The 21,912-nt window shown below is 44.5% G+C and overlaps 1 protein-coding gene across 7 annotated transcripts in view; it reads right to left on the bottom strand.

Moving 5' to 3' along the window:
- The window catches only part of SLC4A11 (solute carrier family 4 member 11), a 101,601-nt gene that overhangs the window by 11,707 nt on the left and 67,982 nt on the right, over positions 1-21,912 (bottom strand). For all 7 annotated transcript variants that reach the window (XM_072927883.1, XM_030270266.4, XM_041715608.2 and 4 more), the window contains 8 exons: positions 14,622-14,747; positions 13,809-13,922; positions 12,612-12,744; positions 12,245-12,318; positions 7,457-7,682; positions 6,115-6,221; positions 4,831-4,999; positions 1,632-1,805 (listed from right to left, as the gene is read on the bottom strand). In XM_072927883.1, coding sequence (XP_072783984.1) covers positions 1,632-1,805; positions 4,831-4,999; positions 6,115-6,221; positions 7,457-7,682; positions 12,245-12,318; positions 12,612-12,744; positions 13,809-13,922; positions 14,622-14,747 — 1,123 coding nt within the window. The remainder of the gene's footprint in view (positions 1-1,631; positions 1,806-4,830; positions 5,000-6,114; positions 6,222-7,456; positions 7,683-12,244; positions 12,319-12,611; positions 12,745-13,808; positions 13,923-14,621; positions 14,748-21,912) is intronic.

Raw genomic sequence — 21,912 nt, 5'->3', positions numbered from 1 at the left:
AGCCTCCTGTTCTAGCCCCAGTGCTTTGCAGAGAACAAAAAGCTTTGTTCTCAAAGGGAGTTCAAAGCACTATGAAAACCTCATTCTCTTTTTCACTCCCAATATCCAGTTCCCAGCACCGATTTGCCTCCAGCAGAGCAGAGCTGTGCCATGAGAGAACACCCTCAAGGAGATCAGGGCAGCCCTCAGCCCTTCCAGGATAAACCCTGGAGCTGAATTTAGGTTAGAGTGGCCAAAAAGGCCTCTCTGGTACTTTTTTTTTTTTTTTTTTGGGACAGCTGGGTGAAGGAGGAGAGGAGAAGTAGAGGAATTAGTCCTTAGTTCAGGCAGGGAACTTGACTTTGTCAAAGCAAAGCCAAAATACAGAATCAAGGCAGTGGAAAAACAGGAAAAAGAGGCACTTGGATATTAAAAGTGACAACAGGAGACACAGGAGGGAGGTTTGGCACATGGGTTTCAAAGAAACAGAGAGTGGAGGTATCCCAGAGCAGATCATGGACATGAGGAGCAAGGGCACTGATTAAAACTGTACAGAATGCAAATTTCAAAGTTTATTTTTTCTTTAAATAGGGTTTAATGTTTATTCAAGAGAGATACAGTTGTAGAAACAACCAATAGCAACGCATGCTAATGGGAGTACAAAAATACAAACCCAAGGGACTGATCTCCCAGGAAAAGATCTGTACAAGAGTTACAGGGAGCAGCAGAACTCAGCAATTTCCACACATGGAAGGTGAAATCTGTCCATCCCTGACCCAAAATCAGCTGTGCCTGGCTGGGCTGGGCCATTTGGCACCAAAACAAGCATGAAGGCAAGACTGAGATTAAGACAGACCCACTCCATCTCCCAGAGTCAATGATCACTTAGCCTCACTTTTGATAAATGGCAATGCAGAAAATGGAAACAAGGCAGGATAATTAAAACTAATGGTATGTGAGTGGAAATTACCACTCCTGTGGTAAAAGCACTCAACTGCAACAGACTGAGATCAAACGGGCCAGATCTGCTCCAGAACAGAGAGTGTTTCATGAGAAAAAGGTTTTTAATTTTTTTAAATAGGTCTGTGATAAGAATGTGTTGCTCAACTCAGAGCAGCAGAAGAGTTGGTCTTAAATAGAAATCCATGACCCAGCCATGGCTTCACACTTGTTTTTATTTAAAACCCAGAGAATTTAAGCATCTCCTTCCCAAAATGTGGTGGGAGATGTTATGGGAGCTCTGAAATAATGGTGCATTTTTCTTCCCCTTCGTAATAACCACCAGACAGGTTTCAGGCAGTGAATCAGCTCTGGATTCTTTCTGGGGAAAGCATCCGGAGAGATCCGGCCAAAGCATCTCCTCAGCTTTCCACAGGGCTGAAACTGAAAATGGCCTTGGCTGACTTTTCCAGAGGAAAAATCACCCACCCACTGGTGCAATGGAGTGGGTGGGATCCCTGTAGGATGCTGCCACTGGCCAGAGCATGAATCTGAGTGCCTGAGTGAAGGGGATGAAGCCAAATCAAGGTTCACTGGGTGCACCTTTCCATCACTTTCACATCTGGAATACAACACCCGACACCCCAACCATGCAAACCCACTGTTCCCAAAGGATTGGGAAGCCACCAAAGAATCCAAAGAGATCTGCTTACGTCTCATAGATGTGTCCACTCTCCACCCTCTCCTCCACGTAGGCCAGGGCCCGGACGTGCATGGGGGAATGCGGGAAGGCCGCGTGGATCCAGGGCAGGCCGAAGACCGACAGCCCCGTGTTGATCAGTGCCACCAGCAGCAGGTCCCAGTGATAGGCTGTGCCCTTCACCAACCTGGAACGAGGGGTTGGTGACAGCAGTTACACCTGGTTACACCTGGTGCAAACCCTACAGGCTGCCTTTGTCGAACACACACAGCGATTTCACACCTCGGGATTTACCGTGTGCATGGTGTCAACACTGAGGAGTGAAATGTGATGGTTTGCTCCCCAAAGCTGCTGTCATCTGGAAAGAACAGCTCTGAGCAGAAAGGAAGCCCGCTAAACTAACAGCCCATGAAAATTTCATCAGTGTTTTTCTCCTACATTTATTGCAGAGTCTGCACAAAATCCATGTGTGTGTTTGCTTGCAGAGTCCACAGAGGGAGTGGATAAAATCCTGAGCATTTGTTGTCAAAGTACTGACAATGAAATTTCTTGTTTATATCCCTGATCTCTCTCCTTCCCCATGAGCAGAACACGTGCTTGGTATGCTGCAGTAATCCCCTAATTATGTAATTGCTACTGCATGATAAGAAAATGGGACAAGAATTCATTAAACTTCAGCTCCTCCTTGGTAGTCACAGAATCATGGAATGGATCACAGAATGGTTTGGGTTGGAAGGAAACCTAAAGATCATCCAGTTCCAACCCTCTGCCATGGGCAGGGACACCTTTCACTATCCTAGGTTGCTCCAAATCCCATCCTACCTCTCCTTGGACAACTCTAGAGAGGACAGCCACAGTGTCTCTGGGCAACACATTCCAAAAGGTTGGTAGCCAACCAAGGAGATTTGCTCCTAAGTTCATCAAATGCTGCAGAGCCTCCCTGTTTTACTTCTGGGAATCTGGCAGCCTTCACTGAAGAATCTGAGTACATCCACTTTGCCAGGACTGTGCAGAAAGCAGCACCAAGACTTAACTCACATCTACTTTAACCTTGACATTTTTTCCAAGGTCTGCCACTTTCCTGAATATTCCTATCTTGTACCAACTGCTGAGATATTACGAGTAAAGTTTAGAAAAAAGCTGGGAAGGATTCAGCTCCCAGACTTTAAACCTTCACTGAAAGGTCTAAGGCTCTATCTCTGCCACTGGAGCACTTGACATCCGCACACAACACGAAGGATCAGCTGAATTCTCTCTGAGCACCACCAGCTGGAAAGGGAACATCATTTAGATGTGTCAGTGGCACCCAACTGAAGACCTCAGCACAGACTTGGAGCCATCCACGATACCCCTGGACACGAGGCAGATGGAGCTGGTAGAGCTGACCCAGCACACGAAGATCAAAGCCATTGTTTGGGCAGCAGAAACCTTGGGTGGGGCTTGTTTTGGGACAAAAGCCTGCTCCCACTGGGAGTGACCCCCTCCATTGACTGAGGAGGCTGTGGGGTGAGTGGGTCAGGTAGGTGTCTACCCTGCAATGCCTCTGGAAGGTGCTGGCAGGAAGGGTGGGATTGCAAACGCGTTTCCTGCGTTGGCTCGTGCTTTGGAAACACAGCCCCTGCTCACGTGCTGATTTCTCTGAGCAAAGGCACCTTCAGCACCCTCAGGGTCATTGTTTGTTCTCCTCCCCATTCTTTTCAGAAGGCTTTAAGGACATCAGCCTGTTGGAATTAATCCAGAAGAGGCCACTGAGATTATCAGAGGGATAGAGCACCTCTGCTGTGAGGAAAGGCTGAGAGAATTGGGATTGTTCAGCCTGGAGAACAAAAGGCTTTGGGGTGACCTAATTACAGCCTTCCAGGACCTGAAGGGAGCTACAAGATTGATGGAGAAAGAATTTACAAAGGCCTGGAGTGACAGAACGCGGGAGAATGGACTCAAACAGACAAAGAGTAAGTTTAGATGAGATATTAGAAAAGAATCCTTCCCTGTATGGGTGGGGAGGCCCTGGCACAGATTGCCCAGAGAAGTTGTGGCTGCCCCACCCCTGGAAGAGTCCAAGGCCACACTAGGGGTTGAAGCAACCTGGAATAGTGCAAGGTGTCTGTGCTGACACCACAAACAGATGGTGTCAAGTCCTAGTTTTTACATCTCTAAAAATCCCTGCCCCAACACCTGATCAGCTCAGCCCTGTACCGAGGTGCTCTGAAAAATACTCTGAAAAATCCCAAAGAATATTTTATATTCCTTAAAAACATTCTAGTGGAAAATACCAGAAGTGTATTAGCCAAGAGATGACCCACTTACATACAGATTTATGCAGCACTTAAAGGGATATAATAGAGATAAGAGGTGGTCAAAGGAAACTAAATTAGTGTAGCTGAATTTGAGCTTGTCTCCTCTCTCCTAATACTGTGTCACTCCAGCTACAACATGGAGAATGCTAATGGATATTATGCAAGGAGAGAACCCTCCCACGCATCACATTAGCAAAAAATCCTCAGAGACATGGTAGTTTCCCTGGAAAAAAGTCATCCACATTCATTCTTGACATTACATCTGATTGCAGTTGGCACAAAAACATCAGAGGGAATATTTTAATAGTGCAACACCTCAAGTTTGCACATAAGTGAGACTTGGACTTATTGTTTTATTGCACTTCCACCTTGTTTTCAGTTGGAATTTACCAACTCCAAGCTCTCCTGATGCTCAGCTGCAGCACATTGTGCTACAACATTTATGTAGGTCATTGACTTCTCATTTTTCAACAAATTCTCTGTATTGCAAGAGCAGTTCAAGTGTCCACACGTATCAGACACTCCCTAAATACCTTGAGGTGCATCCAAAGACCTCAAACTCTACAAAATACCCACTTCACATTCACTACGCCACCTCTTGTCTCCTAAACTCTTCCTGAAAAATGCCTTGAGAGTTTTAGGTGACAAACAATGGTGTTGGGCAGAGAGTAAAGAAGAAACAGGTTGAGGTGATGACCTCATTGAGGATTCATGGATTTGGCTCACTGCCACAACACCAGGCTTTGGGGATGTTGAGGAGTTAAGCAGCAGAGTTACCTCCACCTGTGACAACAGAATTCTTAAAAACACATCCTGAATAACTTTCTGATGTTCAGATAAGCTTTGGGCTAGCAGCGGTGGTGACAGACCCAGAACATCCCTCCACAGAGGGAAAAGCAGCACCAGAGGCATTACCTGTTCTCGGGAGCGTTGGTGAGGGACGCGACGATGTTCTGCTCGATGAAGAAGAGCATGGAGAGGAGAAACCCCAGTCCCATGGCGCTCATCACCGACCCAATGGACAGGGACTGCACAGGGGCCAGCACAAACAAGCTGTCAGAGGCGTTGTAGTTAAATTTGGACACTGCAAAGAGGAGGAGAAGGATGTTAGGAGGCACCTTCTTATCCAACCATCAATGTTTTACCCACACCACGAAGTACTGGGAAGCAAGCAGGAAAGCAGGCGTGATGCTCTGGCATGTGGAAGCCTGGAAGCCATGGAAGATGGGTCCATCTGGCTGGTTTGGTTTATTTTTTTCCTCCATCCACTCACGACTTGGCTGCCATCCTGATGGGACAGACCACTGCTAGTCCTAGCGAGGCATTTACAGATATTGGAGCAAAACAAAGGAGGGAAACTTGTTTTTCACAGATGCAACATGTTTTTAGATGAGGAAGCCTTATTTCTAACCAGCACCATAATGCTCAGCTCATCAACCCACAGAGGCATTTGAGAACTTCCTCATCTCCAACAAGCTGTGCAAGGCATTTTAGTATAAAATCTAAATCAAAACTGCTGCCATTGGAAGCAATCCATGGCTAGGGATAAATCACACATGGCCACGCAACATTTTGCAATCCAACTGGATGGAATGGCCATCACAATAAAAAAAAAAAAAAAAAAAGCCATTTCTTATTTGTTTCCATACATTTCCTCACATCACCCACTCACGTCACTGCAGGACAATGCAATTCCTGTCCCCATTATCGCTTCCTGATATGGAAAAGTTGATCTATCTGGCCAATGAATGGTGTCTCATTTTTAGATTTCCTTGTGTAACTTAGAGCTGCCCAGATGCTCTGCACCATTTCACCTAAATTAGGAAAACAAACTGGAGACAAAGAGGACAAACTGGGATGACCAACTCCATGTTGATATGACTGGCAACAACCCTTCCTGCCTGCTGATTACTCTGCCCTTTGTTCTTTGCCAGAAATTGTTCATCTCCCTTATTGTGACACACACCTCAAACTCATTGAAAAGACACATCTGGATAATTTTTCTTGCCCCAGTCTCATTTAATCAGGGTTTTGAATGACATAAATCTAATGGTGAGGAAATCTGAGCTCTTGGAGGGAAGTACACGCAGTATTTGTTAAATTATATGGAAGAACTTTATTTATTAGCAAAACTCTTCTAGGATTTCACTTCTCTCTTTCATAAACCCCAGTATCCCAGAGAACAAAACCAGAACTTACTTTCAATTTCCTTGAAGATATAGGAACCCACAACAGAGAAGGTCAGGACTGAAATGGGTAAGGCACAGTCGGACAGAATTTCACGTACCCTCGCGTGCAAATATGGGCTGCAAAAGAGACAAAAAGTTCTCCCATCAGCACCCTACTGTCAGGACAATCACTCAATCCAGACAACATTTAATGCTTTAGAAGTGAAATTTCAGTCCCATCTTGCAATTCTGAAGAGATACTTGGAGTGACAAATTAGTCTTTCACTCAGCCCTAAATCTTCTGGAACCTACAGCCTTTAAAGGTTGATGAATGCAGAAGCAAAACATAAAGAAACAACAAAATAAGATGCAAGCTAGGAAAAAAAAAAGGCCTTCGAGCACCAATTTGTGTCTCATTTCCACTTTACTGTAATTGCTTCCTGCATCTCAAATGAAGAGTTTTAAGAGCAATAGGAGCAAACCCCAAATTAGATCCTGTGTTTGATTCCCAGGAACACACTGAAGGTGCATTCCCAGTAGACCTGCCTGCACCATCAGGAATTTTTGAATTCCAGCAAAATGGTTCAATGCCTGTTTGGATTGAGATGCAGGGATCCCAATGTGCAGTGGGAACCCAAAGCTTTTTTAGAAAGTCACTTGTGAGGCCAAACCAAAGACAGAAGGGCATAGTTCACTGAGCAAACATTTTGTTCTGCTGGGAATATTTTCCAGATGGTCCTGGCAAGTTCATCCCTGCCTTTGGCTTCCACCTGATTTTCTTGGGTTGCAGAATTGGTGATGTTGCATCTTGAGTGCTGTGCCCAGTTCTGGGCCCCTCAGTTTGGGAAGGGCATTGAGATAATTGAGCACATCCAGAGGGGACAACAAGGCTGGTGAGGGGCTGGGAACACAAACCATGTGAGGAACAGCTGAGGGAGCTGGGGGTGTTCAGCCTGGAGAAAAGGAGACTCAGGGGTGAGCTTGTCACTCTCTACAACTCCCTTAAAGGTGGCTGTGCTCAGGTGGGGTTGGGCTCTTTCTCCAGACAGCAACAGACAGAACCAGAGGACACAGCCTCAAGCTGCACTAAGGGAAATACAGGTTGGATATTAGGAAAACTTTTCACTGGAAGAGTAATAAAGTAGTGGAATTTTCTGCCCAGGGAGGTGGTGGAGCCACCATCCCTGGATGTGTTTAACAAAGCCTGGATGTGGCACTGGGTGCCAGGGTTCAGTCGAGGTGTTTGGGCTGGGTTGGACTCGATGATTTGAAGGTCTCTTCCAACCTGGTCAATCTGTGCATTAAGATCTAAGCTGTTAATGACTCCCTCAGAGAGAACATGAAATAACCAGCAGTTTGAGCTCTAAACAAACCTTTTCTTGAACTGATAGAGAGTGTGGCCGAGCCAAAGGGTTCCCAACATCAACATGAGGCTGAGGACGGCGGTCTCACGCCCGTAGTGCCCATCGTGAGTGCAAGTCTGGTTCTCGCTCACTGAGGAGTTCATCAAGAAGGTGGTGTTGATGCCGAGGCCTGGGATAGCATCAGCCTGTGGTTTTCCATCTCCTGTGTGCTCGTGGTGGTAATATTTCTTAAAAACTGCACAAACAACCAACAGGCAAGCATTAGGAGAGGAGTGTGACAATCAAAGCAAGTAAAATAAAGTGGGTTTCTTGCTTGATCACGAAGTATTAACGTTATGCTTCGCCAGCTCTGCCTCTCAAGCCTGCAGAGAGAAATCAGAGCTGTTGCTCTTAGGAAGCCAGTGCTTCACAAATTGATTTTTTTCACTTATTTTAACAGGTAGGAGTTAAATTAACCTAAAAAGCAACACTGCAAGGATTTCCAGTGCTAATAACGTGGTTTTGTTCCCAACACTGGAAGCACTGCTGTTATATATACATACAAATATTTCTATCTAGACACCTGCTTTCAGCAGCCTGGTAAACAAATTCCATCAGGATTCTCTGCAAACACTAAAAGCAGCCAGGCTGCACAGATCCTTAAGTGGATTACACAGTGTACACTAATTATTTTCCTTCCAAGGCTAGTCCAGAATTTAGAGGTAAGTGTTGATGATATGCAAAACCTGGCGGAACATTTAAATTTACAATGCAAATTAGAGTTACGGGCCTGAAGTAAACTGCACAAGCAAAAGACCCAGTAAAGCTCCTGGAACTGTCCATAAATGTTTTAGATCAGCTTAAAGGCATTTATATAAGGAATGGACAGCTGTGAAGACCCTCTTGCTCCTGAGCATTTACTGTATTCCCATTTCTGTGTCACTGGCTGGCTCCAAGTGTACAAATACGGTTTTGGGATCATTTAACCTCTCTGGGGAAGAACAGCCTGAAGGAGCAAGTAAAACCAAAAGATGGGAGTTGGGCTTTGCAGCCTCAGTGTTCCCACAATATCTGCTCATATGGCAACATGCAGCATCCACCCTTCCCTGTACCCATGGGAAGTAAAGGAGCATGGAAACCACCATGCCAGAGCTTTGCAGTCTCACTACCTTTGTTCATTTTGGTCAAAATACCCCTGCAAACTTTGCATAGAGAACTTCAGGGCAAGACCATCCTCTCTAGGAAAAACACAACTACCTGAAGCTTAGGCTAAAATGCACCTCCTAACATTTCCCTCACTCTCAAATAATAATCTGGGTTCTGAAAGCCCCAAACACTTCAGCTTTTCCATCTGCAGCGGCCACAGGGAAAGCAGAGAAGACAAACTAATTCTGAATATTTGAAAAGAAGCTTTGAATGTTCTTGTGCAGCACAACCAATATTTGCAACCACCTTGAGTCTGGCTGAAGCCCAGGTTGTGTTACTGCTGCTTTGGAGCTCACCCCAGTGTAAAATGTCCCGAGATCAGCCAAGAAGCCGTTTGAAATGCAGTAATGATCTTTCTTGCACCATCTTTGGAAGGATTTAAAAGTGCTTTAAAAGGAGTCTGGGCAGAAAGTTTATAGTTCAAAATTTAACCTCTCAAACTGCACTAAAAGCAGCCAGAAGTGAGGACATCACCTCGAAGCCCTAGAAAGGTTCCCCCAGTGAGGAGCAATCCCATCCTGACCTCAGTCCAGAAAGGTTCCCCCATGGAAGAGGATCTGCTCTCCTTTATTTCCTCCCTCTGTGCTCCAGCTGCCCCAGCCCTGGCAGGACACACACACCTGCTCTGCAAACAGGTAAAACGGGGGCCCAGGGCACTGCCATGACCCACAGCCTGGCACAAAATGGGTCGTTAGATGATTTGCACTTTCCGTCTCTGAACGCCAAAGGATGCTTTTGTCCTGACAAAAATAATTGTGGCAGCATTTCCTGGGAATTCACAGCTGGCCAGGGAGAAAATCCTGCTCACAATAAATGCTACTGACTCCTAGAGACACATCTGAGCATCAGATAAACCAGCAGCACAAACAACCCAGGAACTACAGAGAATGTATTTGCATTCCTCTGGATAAGATTTGTACTGGAATGAGTACCAAACAAGTGACTTTGTTTTGGGTCTTGTAGATTTTCTCAACCTCCCACAAATGGCTATATTGCAATAATATATTTAGGGTTGGGATATATTGAAATAAGATATTTGGGGCTGATCTTTGGTGCTCAGCTTGACTACATCACTCCATGCTCCATCTCTGAGGCTGCAATTTTATTCATATACACCAACCCAGGTAGGATTGCTCCAGTCCCTTCTGGATAGAGGAAAAAAAAATTGCTTTACCCTTGTATTTTAATTCAAGCAACAAGAACACAGCAAGACAGAGAGTGGAGGCCTTCATCCTGTACCACCTTGCTGGGAAGGATTTGATTCCTGAACAGTTCTGGTTTGTTTAGACACCAGAGCTCAGTGAACCTTGTTGCCATCATCCAGAGAGAGCAGCAGAGCCAGGGGTGCCCTGGATGTGGCCAAGCCTTTCTCCAGCCTCCAACAACATGAGCTGGCTTTGTTTTCCTCTGCCTGCTCACCACCATTTCCTGCTCAGTGCAGATGTCAAGATCAAACAAACACAGCCTCGGTGGCCGAGCCAGGCAGCGAAAACAAATTGTCACCGGGACCGCGTGAACGCTCACGGCTTTGGTTCCCCTCCCCTCCTTTCCTGCATGTGTACCTTGCACAAAATCAAGGCTATGAACAGGCTGGGAAAACATCTGGGAAGAGGTGCCATTGTCCCCTGGCACTCAGGAAGCCCAGAGCTGGTGCCAGCAGGATAAGGCATTAACAGGACACATTTAAACAGCACACAGAAAATATCAGCTTTCACTTCCTACTGAACTGCTCAACCAAAATTCTGAGTGGGAGGAGGAGGTGGCAGCAGTGAACCATCACCTCCTCAAAAAACGGGCAGGGAAGGACAAAGATGAGCCTGTGGCCATGAGTTGCACTGGTGTCATGTTTTTAAATATGGGTTCTAAGAGGGTTAAGGATCGGTGCCTGCCAGCACCGGTGGCCTCCTGTGTCTGGAAAGAGCTTTGGTCCCACCTGTGGATGCCCTGAACACTCCCAGGTGCAGCTGAAGCCAACATGAGCTGACAAAGGAGTGTTGGTGTGACTTTATTACCATCATTCCTTACAAATTCATCCCTTCACAAGTACAAAGAGAATTCAACTGGTTCATAAATCACACATAAAATCACAGAATGTGTTGGCTTGGAAGGGATCTTTAAGATCATCTTGTTCCACCTCCTCCCATGTTCAGGGACAGCTCCCACCTCCCCTATGGGCTCCAAGCCCCAACCAACCTGGTCTTGGACACTTCCAGGGATCCAGGGGCAGCCACAGCTTTTCTGGGCACTCTGTGCCAGGGCCTCCCCACCCTCACAAGGAATAATTTCTCCCTCATTTCCAATCTAAACCTGGTTTCTGTCAGTAAGGCCACTGCCCCTTGTCTTACATCATCTTCTCCTGTTCCCACTACAATACTCTGAGGATTTACTTGCATATTCCTTTAAGTCTGGCAGACAAGACCAGTGGATGCTTCCTGCACTTTTAACCTCTGCTATGGGAGATCAGCTCTGGGCTACAGAAACCTTGTGAGCATTTGCTAACTTTTACAGAGCAGCTGAATGTTCTGCTGAGGAGCCCTGGAGACTGTTGCATGCCTCCAGGACAGGGCACTGACAGCACACACTCAGCAAAGCTCACAGAGTCAACAGCTATCCCAGGAAAACCCCTCCCTCACCAAGCTCTAAGCAGGATATTTAAAAGATGCAGGTGTTCTACAGAGAAAAAAAAACACCCTCTGATTGCACAATCAAAGCACACAAGGCAATTAAGGATTCCCAGTGAAGCGAGAAAGTATCTCACTTCAAATTGCTCTGCAGTGTCAAGTCTCTTGGAAAGCATTCCCTTGCAAGCCTGAGCATCTTAAAATCAAGGACTGTGCTTGGGTGTATCCTGAAGGATTTCAAAGGATAGCCCAAATTTTGGGATGTTGGACAACAGGTCATAAAAATCAAGGAATGGGGGGGGCATTGTCCAACTCCTCACTGGGATGAACAGAAATGCTGCCACTCACAAGGTATTTCTGCTACCGTGATTCACCTTCTCAAATACCTCCTGCCAATCCCTGTGGGGAGGGAGAGAAGTGTCAGAGGAATCTGTTAAACCCCAAGGCTCTTCATGGAGACTTAGAATTTAACCCAGAAATGGGAAAACCAAGTGGTTGGAAAGGGCAGAGGAGCTTCAGGAAGGTGCTGGAGGCACTGCAGTCCTTGTAGTGACATTAAAGAAGGATCTCAGAGCTCAGGGAAAACCAGGAAAACTCAACTCATCTTTCAGCTCCCCTCCACAGAGTCTGAATAATGTGTCAAGGAATAAGGACTCCATACACTGCATTTAAATTGGACTCTTTTTTTTTTTTCTTTTTTTTTTGTGAGAAGGTTCTCACATCAATAACATAATGGTTTCTCAATTTGGTGAAAGTTTAGAAACCAATTCTGTCTCAATCAACAGAAATTAGAGCTGCTAAAAATTCTGCACACCCAGGTAAACTGCTGACAAAGGGCTGCCTCCATCTCACACACACTGATTTTCTTTTTTCCCCTGAAGACTTTGAACACAGAACAAGCAAACATCACACATTTTTGCAGCCTTGTGCTTCCCTTTGACAAGGTAGCAAAGCAGAGATTGGCTCTGAAAAACACTGTTGCAAGACTTACCTTTAACAATGCCCTTGATGGCATCAAGAACAAATGTGATGGATATAAAAAGTGCAATTATTTCTTCTGTTGACCTGTGGAAAAAGCCCAGGAATTAATAGAGCTGCATTCAATTTTGTTCAAAGAAAAATCAGCATATTCATCAATTTACATGAAAATATACCAATTTGAGTTAGGCTCCAACTTAGAAACAAAACCCAGTAAATCAGAGAACTTCTTTCAAGCTGGAACAATAAGTCAAAATGACACTTTCCTCATCTCACAAAATATATTTTGCAGCAAGTTCATAATTAGGGGCTTGTGGAATGTGTAATTTTTCCATTTGAAGAATAATCTGATCAAAATATGACTTCTTGAAAATAGCTACCTTTTAAAGAGCTTCATCAGAAGGCTGAAATTAAAAAGAGAGTAGATCACAAGGAAAAAGCTGTTCCAGAGTCCAATCCAGGCATAGAAAGCACTGAAATCCAAGTTGTAGTCGTCACAGATTCCTTGGATAACTGCAAAAGTGAAACATTCATGTGTCACAGTCAACTCCTGGCACTGGCACCCAGTGATTCCCATCTGCTCCAGGCCAAAAAGAACCAATTTCAAGACTTCACTCCAATGCATTGATTCGAAATACCATTAAAAATCCATATTCCTACACTTCCAGAGGGATCCTGGATCAACACAAACTGTTCTCCCCTTCCATCATGAGAAATGGGGAGAGACACTTGGAAAAATATTCCCCCCCATACTGCTCAAAGCATTTTTCCTAGGGATTGAGGCCACAAAAGCACTTGGAATTTGCTCTCACTGACATTTTGGGATGCTCTTGAGCAAGGGGTCTCACAGCTGCTGTTTCCAGCTGGTCATAGCCCATCCTCTGATTATCCCCACACATCCTGAGCTTGTTCCTTTGGCTGATCTCTGGTTCATTGAGATCATCTTGCAGTACCTGGAAAGCTGCTGGTGATACTTTAAAACATTGATTAAAAAAAATCTAAAACTCAACAAACCCAAAAAACTTTGTCTCAAGCTGGTTAAACACAGCCACATCAGAAAACCAGTACTTAAAGAGATTTCCTCATTAAAGCTGAAGAAATGCTTATTTTCATGAAAAAAAAAAAAAAATTCTCTGCAAAAATGTGAACTAAACCAGGAGCTGGTCTCGATGATCCCTGTGGGTCTCTTCCAACTTGGGATATTCTGATGGTGATGGAAAGGGGAGGAATTTGATCAGGTTTTGCAGAATCCCAGAACATCCTGAGCTGGAAGGAACACCCCAGGAACATCGAGCCAACTCCTGGCCCCACACAGGACACTCCAACAATCAATTCCATGATGTGCTTGATGTGCCAGTCCAAGCACTCCTTGACTTTGTGCCCTGTAACTCCCCAGGGGAGCTTGTTCCCATGCCCCACCATAAAATAAAAGCTCTCCTCTCACTGGGAGGAGAACCTTTCCCTGACAGCAGCCATTAAACATCAATTTATCAACCAAACCCAAGCCAAGCTCTACAAAGCTCTCACCCAAAGTCCCAATCCCTCAATCCCCTGCTGCAGACCTGGAGCAGACTCACCATTGATGTAGAGGGCCAAGGGAGCTGTGGTCAGCAGCACCACCAGGGGCTGCCCCGAGAAGAGGGCGTAGAGCAGCCCTCCAATGCACTGCCCGAAAATTGTCTTCCTCACATCTGGAATTGAGGAGGATGGAAACAAAAATCGGGATTTGGGTTAATCCCTGCCTCATCCAGGAGATTCACAGGGCAGAGAAACCAACCACTAACGAGGAGATGAAATGTTTAAAGAGTGCAGACGTAACACACTCATAAATCAAAAAGTGACTCTTTATTCATATCTATAATTTAGGCTTCCAGATGTTCAGCTAATTGGTGGACTGTGGGATTTTTTCCTGTGTATTGTTATATTTTATATAAATTTTAAATGTATTTATTTTATTTGAACACCTATAAGACCTAACCAGTGCTTGTTTGACCTGTGACTGCAGCACAAGCTGCTTCTACAACTGGGATAAAGGATGATGTTTAGCTCTGTCCCAGGGATTTCAATCCTGGCAATCAATTCTAGGTCAAAATCACAGGAGCTTGTACCAAGACAAATATGCAAATAATTACATTAAGTCAGCATAATTCAAAAATACAGTACTAGTCCAAGTCAGATGATAACACCCAAAGCAGTGTTCAATTTTTCTGGTTTTCAACAAAAGCAATGAACTTAATTACAAAAAAATCCTTCAGTCATGGTTTTGGGTTTGTTTTCCCCCTGTAAATAAAAACTATCAGAACTTTCTGTGACCAGAACAACACTTGGAATACATGGAATCAAATGCACAAAAGTGGTAAGTTGAAGAAGCACAAAACTGATGAACTCACCAATAGCTCCACGGGTATTTTCATCATTGAGGGACCCAAAGGCAATGGATGGAAGGAGGCAGGCAAAGTACAGAAAGATCATGGTTGTGATGTATTTCCCTATAGCTTTGTTGTTCCCAATAATACCTGGGGAAAACCACAACAAAAATAATGTTGGTAAAGCACTAAAAACCTTCTCACATCAGCCACAGGCACCGTTGGTTCATCTAAGAAATTCAGTCTTTAAACACTTTAAACAGAACTGTTAGTGTTTTATTCTGCACAACCCACACTCTTCTGTTCATCTGGGACCAGAAGTAGCAATAAAATTGCCACCAGACATTTTTGACATCATCAAAACAGGAAATACAAGAAGCCTTTTGCTCGGTTTTGTCACTCCCCAGAGCTTGGAAGAGGATCAAGGCAGAAACTGTAAGTTTAGGGTTCATAAACCCACACTCCTGCCTTTTTAATACCAGCTTTTCAAGCATTCCAGACTGTGTCCTAATGAGCTTCATGACAATCTCTTGTCTTCCCTACTCTTGTCTTGGGCAGGAAAACATGAAGCACTTCATTTTTCCCTAGACAGAAGTCTATGGCTGTAGGTTTGAATCAATAATATGCTACCCCAAGCCAAAAAATGCCAGTAGGACACAAAAACAAACAGCCCCAGAGGTCAGGAATGACTACATGAGGTTTGCTTTAACAAGTCCTGCTGAAAGAACAGCCTCTCTCTTTTCCATCCACTCACCCCTCTCATCTCCATCGGAAAAAACACACCAGGCCAAAACACAAAGCAGCCAGAAACAGAATTAAAGTGTCAGAATATGAATTTAAGAGCCTCTGAAGTAGCTTCCCTTCCCCTTCCTGTTTTCAGGCTGATGTTGATATGAGCTCACTGGGGATGCACAGGAGAAAGGATGAGATGACAGCAGCTGATGTTGCTCCAGGAGAACACAAGTTTTTCCACAGAACAGAGAGGATGCACTGGAAAAAGTCTCCTGTGCCACCATCCTTGATGGTGCTGTTCCTCTGAGAAAAGCTGGGAGAGCTTGGAGCTGCCCAATTTCCCTTTCTGGAAGGCTCTAGAGCAGAGAATTCCCACACAGGAATCTGCTCTGAGCTCCCAAATGCCCATCTGAGCTTTTGCAGCATCAGTCCCTTGCTGAGAAAGGTAAAACCCAATGAGTTGGATCAGATAAAGAAGGGCTTGGCTTTTGAGGTTATCGGTGCCACACTGAAAATCTTTATCACCAGAATAAGAGAACAAAAATCTCTCAATGACTTTGGGATCTTATCTAACATCTGCTTTCTGCACCATTTGCAGGGCAGAGATAAGGATGGGAAGAGGATGTAAAAACCCAAAAATCAAAGGTGATATGTAATGAACAGGCAGCCACATGAATAAAGGACACCTTGTGAGGTGCCTGCTTGCAGGCAGGAGAGGAATAGACACAAACAGCACTTCTGATGCTCAGCATCCCCAAACTCCAGGCTAAAACCTGACAAGAGACACCTCAAGCATGCAAATATGAGCTTGACCTTTTGGGAGTCATCAGACCAGCTGTTCCCAGACAATTTCCTTTCCATTTATTGGGAAGATCCAGAAACCATAGGTCACATTCCTGACCACTCCTGGCAACCCAAAGGGCCTGGAATTGAATTCTCACAGATGAAGACATCCCATGATGCTGAGTCCAACAGCTGCAGGCTCCTGCCTCACACTCCACACTGCTCAAAGCCTTTAGAGAAAAGGAAGAATTTGGCAAGAAGAACAGGGCTGAGGAGTGGTTCCATGAGTAGACACGGTCACATTGTGGTTCACAGGATTCTCTGTCACTCCAAAATATTGCTTTTTGGACAAGGGAGTCTTTCCAGTATGAAAGGTCAGGGGCAATGATGCCTGCAAGCTTTGAAATAATTTCTGAAAGGACAACCAGGTCCAGAGAAGCAAATAATATCTTTTTTTAAAAAAGGTTCAGGTAGTTAAGCCACAGTATGAGAGGGCAGAAGGAAGAAACCTTGAAGGGCATCACAAAAGCTCATTTTCAGTTTCCATCCTGGCAAAGGAGCCCTTGCTGGCCTTGGAGGTCCTTATGCATAAGGACATGGCCTCAATCTGCACCAAGGGAGGTTCAGTTGAACATCAGGAGCAATTTCCTCATGGAAAGGGTTGTTAAACACTGGAATGGGCTGTCCAGGGAGGCAGTGAGTGCCCACCCCTGGGGCTGTCCAAGGAAGGACTGGAGGTGGCACTCAGTGCTCCAGGCTGGTGACAAGGTGGGGATTGGGCACAGCTTGGACACAATCTTGGGAGTTTTTTTCATCTTCAGTAATTCTGTGATTCATCCTGGCTGGGTCCAAGACTTCCAGCACTTCCTTTAATCCAAAATCAGCCAGATAAGATTCTAGGATCAAGAATCCTTCTGGTGGGCAGCAAAATTTACATTGTTATGGAGACAATAATTACAGCAGATTAAACACACTCCTTTCCAAAGCTGATTGCTCACTCCTTTATTACAGTCACGACCAAACATTGCCTCTCCTTCTACAGATCCACCTGTACAGCCACAGGCACTAAAACCCAGCATTAACAACTGTTGCCCTGATTTTTAGAAGTGGTTTTTTTTTTTTTTTTTAGTTCTTTTGAAAGTTTTAAAATTCTCATAAAACTTCTTTAACCTTCTAATAATGTTTACATATTTCTACTAGAATTCTCATGCACTGTTCATGTAAATAATGATTGTTTTACATTCTTCTTTGTGGGAAAAGAGAACTAAAGAAACTGTTAATTTAACCAGTGTGGTTAAACTACACTGAGAGAGGTGGCAATTTCATCCTTCAATTCACGGTCTCTTTTAGAATTCTATATATTACGAAGTCAGAAATAAAATTAGCTCTTTTTCTCTCTTGAACTCACCAGGCTTCTGTGTACTCATTTTGTGTCCAATAACAACAAACCACAATTTACCTTTCTGCCTTTTTAAAGCCAGACATTTTCAGGATGTTCTGCAGCCCATGGACTGCTGTGGCTTCATTCAGAAGGTGGTGAGCTGCATTATGATGGCATTTCATCTGTGACAGGCTCACAAAGCCACTGAAAAATGTGTCACTCCACCTGAACCATGGAAATTTACAGCACAAAAATCAACTCTTGGTCCAGCTGTGGAATTTGAGTAGCTGATTATTACAGGAGCATTCCCCTGAAATTAAGGTATAGCTACACACTGGAATGGGGAGCAATTATGTTCATCAACGTGACAGTTCCATTTTACCTGCCTGGATTTCTGAAATGTCACAGTTTGTAGAGACAAGGTTACAGTTTCAGGGGAAACTGCAGTAATTCTGATCTCACTTTGCTTGGGATTCCACAGCAGTAAGTTAATGACCAGCAGCCCTAAAAATTGGGTTTACAGCTCCTGAGGTCTATTAATTGTATATTTACTAAATCAAAATCACAGCTCATGGACAGTCTCTGAACTGCCTCTTAATGTTTCTTCCCAATTCTCTGAAATATCCCGTGCAAAGAAAGTTTAATTACACTGACCTGCAGCACAGCAGCAAGGTCATTAAAGCCCTTATTAAAAAAAAAAATATTCATATTAAAAACACTGTAAAACTCAGAATTACAAACTTCTCCTAATGCCCTCAAGCTGGGCTTTCATTTATGTGATGGTTGCTGGACTCTGCCCAATGTTGTGAAGATGAATCTTCCCTGAAGTCCTGTGCAGAGTAAGTCACAGAACAAATGGGACTAAAAACTCAACTGGAAAAAGAAATCCACTCAGGGAGTTTGGAGCAGAAGCCAAGCATATGCTGAGAGCAGAGAGGCATGAAAAATCAGATCAAGACTCAGTCCTTTCCCTTTCCATCTCACTTCTTCAGCCCATCTCCCAAAAAATCCTGAGTCTCTTGGAAGGAAACATCCATTGACAAAACATGATACAGCTTTAAAACATTCCCATCCACCACTGACACAAAGAGACCCCAAAGCAACCCAGGCTGGATGTTTTGGGGAACCATGACAAGTTCAGGATGTTAAACTTTGTGCTCAGTGGTATTTAGGGATGAGGGGCTGCAGAGTGATGCAGGAGCTCCCTCATATCTGATTTAGGGCAGGAAGAGAAGGAGTCTGCAATCCCTTTATTTCCCCATTTCCCCAGAAATGGAATCCTGACACACAAGGTGGCCAAGGCAACCAGGCAGGAAAGCTGATGAGGGTTTGGCACACACCAAAACCAGTTTATGGTCAACATTTCAGTTCTGGTTCAGATCAAGGTTTAAACTCTGACCTACCTTAGCCAGCAAAACAAAAGTTCTCTTTCAAATCCCATGTCTCCAATGTTTTCAAGCCTTCTATCTAAGCATGCCCACATTGCAGGGAGCTTAGGAGATCTCCCTCCTGCAAAACACCACAGCAAATCCCAAGGATGCTGCCAGCAGACCTCAGGAGGTGATTAGGGACCCTCTGCAGGACCAAGGACAGGGAGAAATCCACACTTCCAGCAGGACTATCCACCCAACAGCCAGGTATCAAAGACACAGCCCCAGAAAAAAACAAGGAGAAAGATAATAAACCTCATTTTTCCTCTTTTTCCTTCATCTTCCTGTAGGGAACGCTGGGCTCCCAACATCTTCCCTCCCCAGGAGATGAAGGAATACAAATATGTAAAAAAAAAGCATCAAAGCTCACCACAAAAGTCTCAGGTACCTCACATTTCCCACTGGGCACTTCAGGCACTGCAATTGTGTTTGTTCCTCTGTGTTGTACCAGAAAATAACACTGAAGAATGAGGACAGCAGCTTTCAGGAGTTTCAGAAATCTCGTATCTGAGTTCAGGCAGAATCCCCTTTCACTCAAACCAGCCTCAACATAAAAGAATTTTCTGGAAGCTCCAGTTTGAGGCTTAGAGTAGTAAAATTGACACACAAGTGCTTTAAGCCAATTTGACAGGATCAGGATGAAGTTCAGCCACACTGTTTTTTTTTTTTTTTTTTTTAAGACAGAATTCTACACACAAAGATCACAGCCAAATGGAGTAAATTTCCAGTTTAAAGGAAAACTACAGGAGTTCTCAGGCTCAGTATAACCCAACTGCTCATCTTCAGATGTTCCTGCTGGAAGACATCTATTAAAAGCCATCTTTATCACCAAAATCCTGGAAAAAAAGTTCAGAAAACTCTTCCTTGATCCTTCGACCCATTCAGTAACATGCACAAGACTTTGCCACAAAACAAAGTTGACAAGTTCCTAATCAGGAGTAAAAGGAAAAAAAAAAAAAAAGATAAATACTTTTCCTTTAAGGATAATTTGTGCAGTGTGTGAAGAGGACCAATCCCACAAAACTCCAACAGGCCAAAGATTTGCTGGTCCTACAAAAAGCCTCATTATTTATCACCCTGCCCCTGATGGGTTTATCTGTCTAACCCCAAACCCCGGGATGCTTCTCAGATTAAGGATTTAGAGACTCCATCCATTCAAAACACAGCATCTTTGTAATTCAGAGCTCTTTGATGGTGCACATGTGGCTGTCTGGAGTGCAGATACTGGGATAGTTCAAATCCCTCGTGTTCTGATGCACCACTGCTTTGAGATGCTCCAGGAATTCCACATTCCTGATCACCTTCAGTCTCAGTGGTTTATGGCAGATGCTCATGCTCCATCTGCTTTTCATTTCAAGCAGCTCCTTAAAAAATTCATCCTAATTTCTGGTTTCTGGGAAGAAATGGCCACAGTAACACACAGTGCTTTTTTAGAAAACCCCTTTCTCCCCATGAAAGGGCACAACTGCTCTACACTGTGAGCTGTTTGAGCTGAAGTTGTTCTGGAGTTTCACTGGGCTGTTTTCCACTCTCCAGAAGCTGTATAACAAAACACGGACATTTTATCCCAATTTTATGCCCATTCTGTACATCAATGTGTGCAAAGCCTGCAGAGCTCACAGCCAAGAGCCCAGGGCTGAGGGAGCACCCACAGGGTCATTTGGATCCAGTCAGAGCCAAAATAAGGACCCTGAAGGGGGCTTCCAAGTCTGCTCATAGCCAGAATTGGCTGCAGGACCAAAATCTGATGTTTTTGTGCCTGCTGGGCTCAGACAGGCACAGCAGACACTGCTCTCTCTTGAGGTGAACATGGGTCCCCACAAGGCTCTTCTGCAGCACTTCTCAATATCCTATTATAATGAAAAATGAGCCTTTGACAGCTCTAGAAAGCAACAGCCAAAGGGATGAAGTGTCCAGATTGGGAGCTGAAGTCCCCTGCCAGACCTGATGCTGGTGATGCACATGCCAAAAAATTAATGTTTCTGTTTTATCCAAATCCTTGCTGCTCCCCTGAAAATTATTTTACATCCTCTGTCCTCTTCAAAACACCCTCAAATCCCCAGAGAAATCAGCATTAGCTTTCCTATCACACCAAGTCTTCTGAAAATAAGTCTCATCCCAGCAGTGCCAAAGCACCTGGCAAAAGAACTCGGCACTCAACCCCTGTGCTAAGCCAACATCTCACTGACGTTCCTCTTCTGGTTGGAAGGAGTGAGGACACACATCCACAGCCTTGGCCAGGCTTCTCTGAAGCTTAAGCTGCTTGTGGAAGGTGGCTTTGCAAGAGAAGACTCTAAAAATTCGGTTTTGGGTGGGCATCTTGGTTTTTTTATGCCTAATCCAAGTAAGATCACCCTCATCTCATGAGCCCTCACAGCACCTGTGCACTGAGGAAGGCAGGGACACACACTTCAGCTAAAGTGTATTTAACAGCAGGACGGGATAAATTCCTGATTTATCTGATAAATCTCCAAGGCTCTCCCTGCCTACACTTTAATTCTCTGTTTTATTTGAACTTTCTGGGTATGAGATTGAATATATTACCCAACTCCCCAACAAGCTGCAAGAAACACATTATGATGTCAGGCTGGGGCTGTGTAATCCTGCTTTGCCCTGAAGATTCAGCCCAGCCTTCAAGAAAGTGAAAGTCTGTGAGTGAAAAGGGAGAAAACAACTCTTAAAAACCCCAAGGCCACGGTGGGAGCTGCATCAAGCTGAGGCTCACTATAAACACCGTGTGCTGCTCCTGTGATCTGGCGGCAGCGGACGAGCCGTATCCTGTTTTTCACAACACCGGGCTGAACTCACTGCAGCTCACATTGTGTTGAAGCATTCTCAACTCCCACAGCATCACTATAATTAGTGTGGAGCTAACTTGCAGAGGCAGCAGAAAGGGCCTATCAGGCCAGTGCTGAGTAATTAGATTGCAAGGAGTTGATCTGAGTCTACGCACGGCAATAATTGATCCATTTAATCACTGCTTAATAAA

Source organism: Taeniopygia guttata, chromosome 4 (genome assembly GCF_048771995.1).
Source record: "Taeniopygia guttata chromosome 4, bTaeGut7.mat, whole genome shotgun sequence".
NCBI classification, from domain to species: Eukaryota; Metazoa; Chordata; class Aves; order Passeriformes; family Estrildidae; genus Taeniopygia; species Taeniopygia guttata.
The sequence above is the reverse complement of the archived record's forward strand: the minus strand, read 5'-3'. Positions and strand labels throughout refer to the sequence as shown.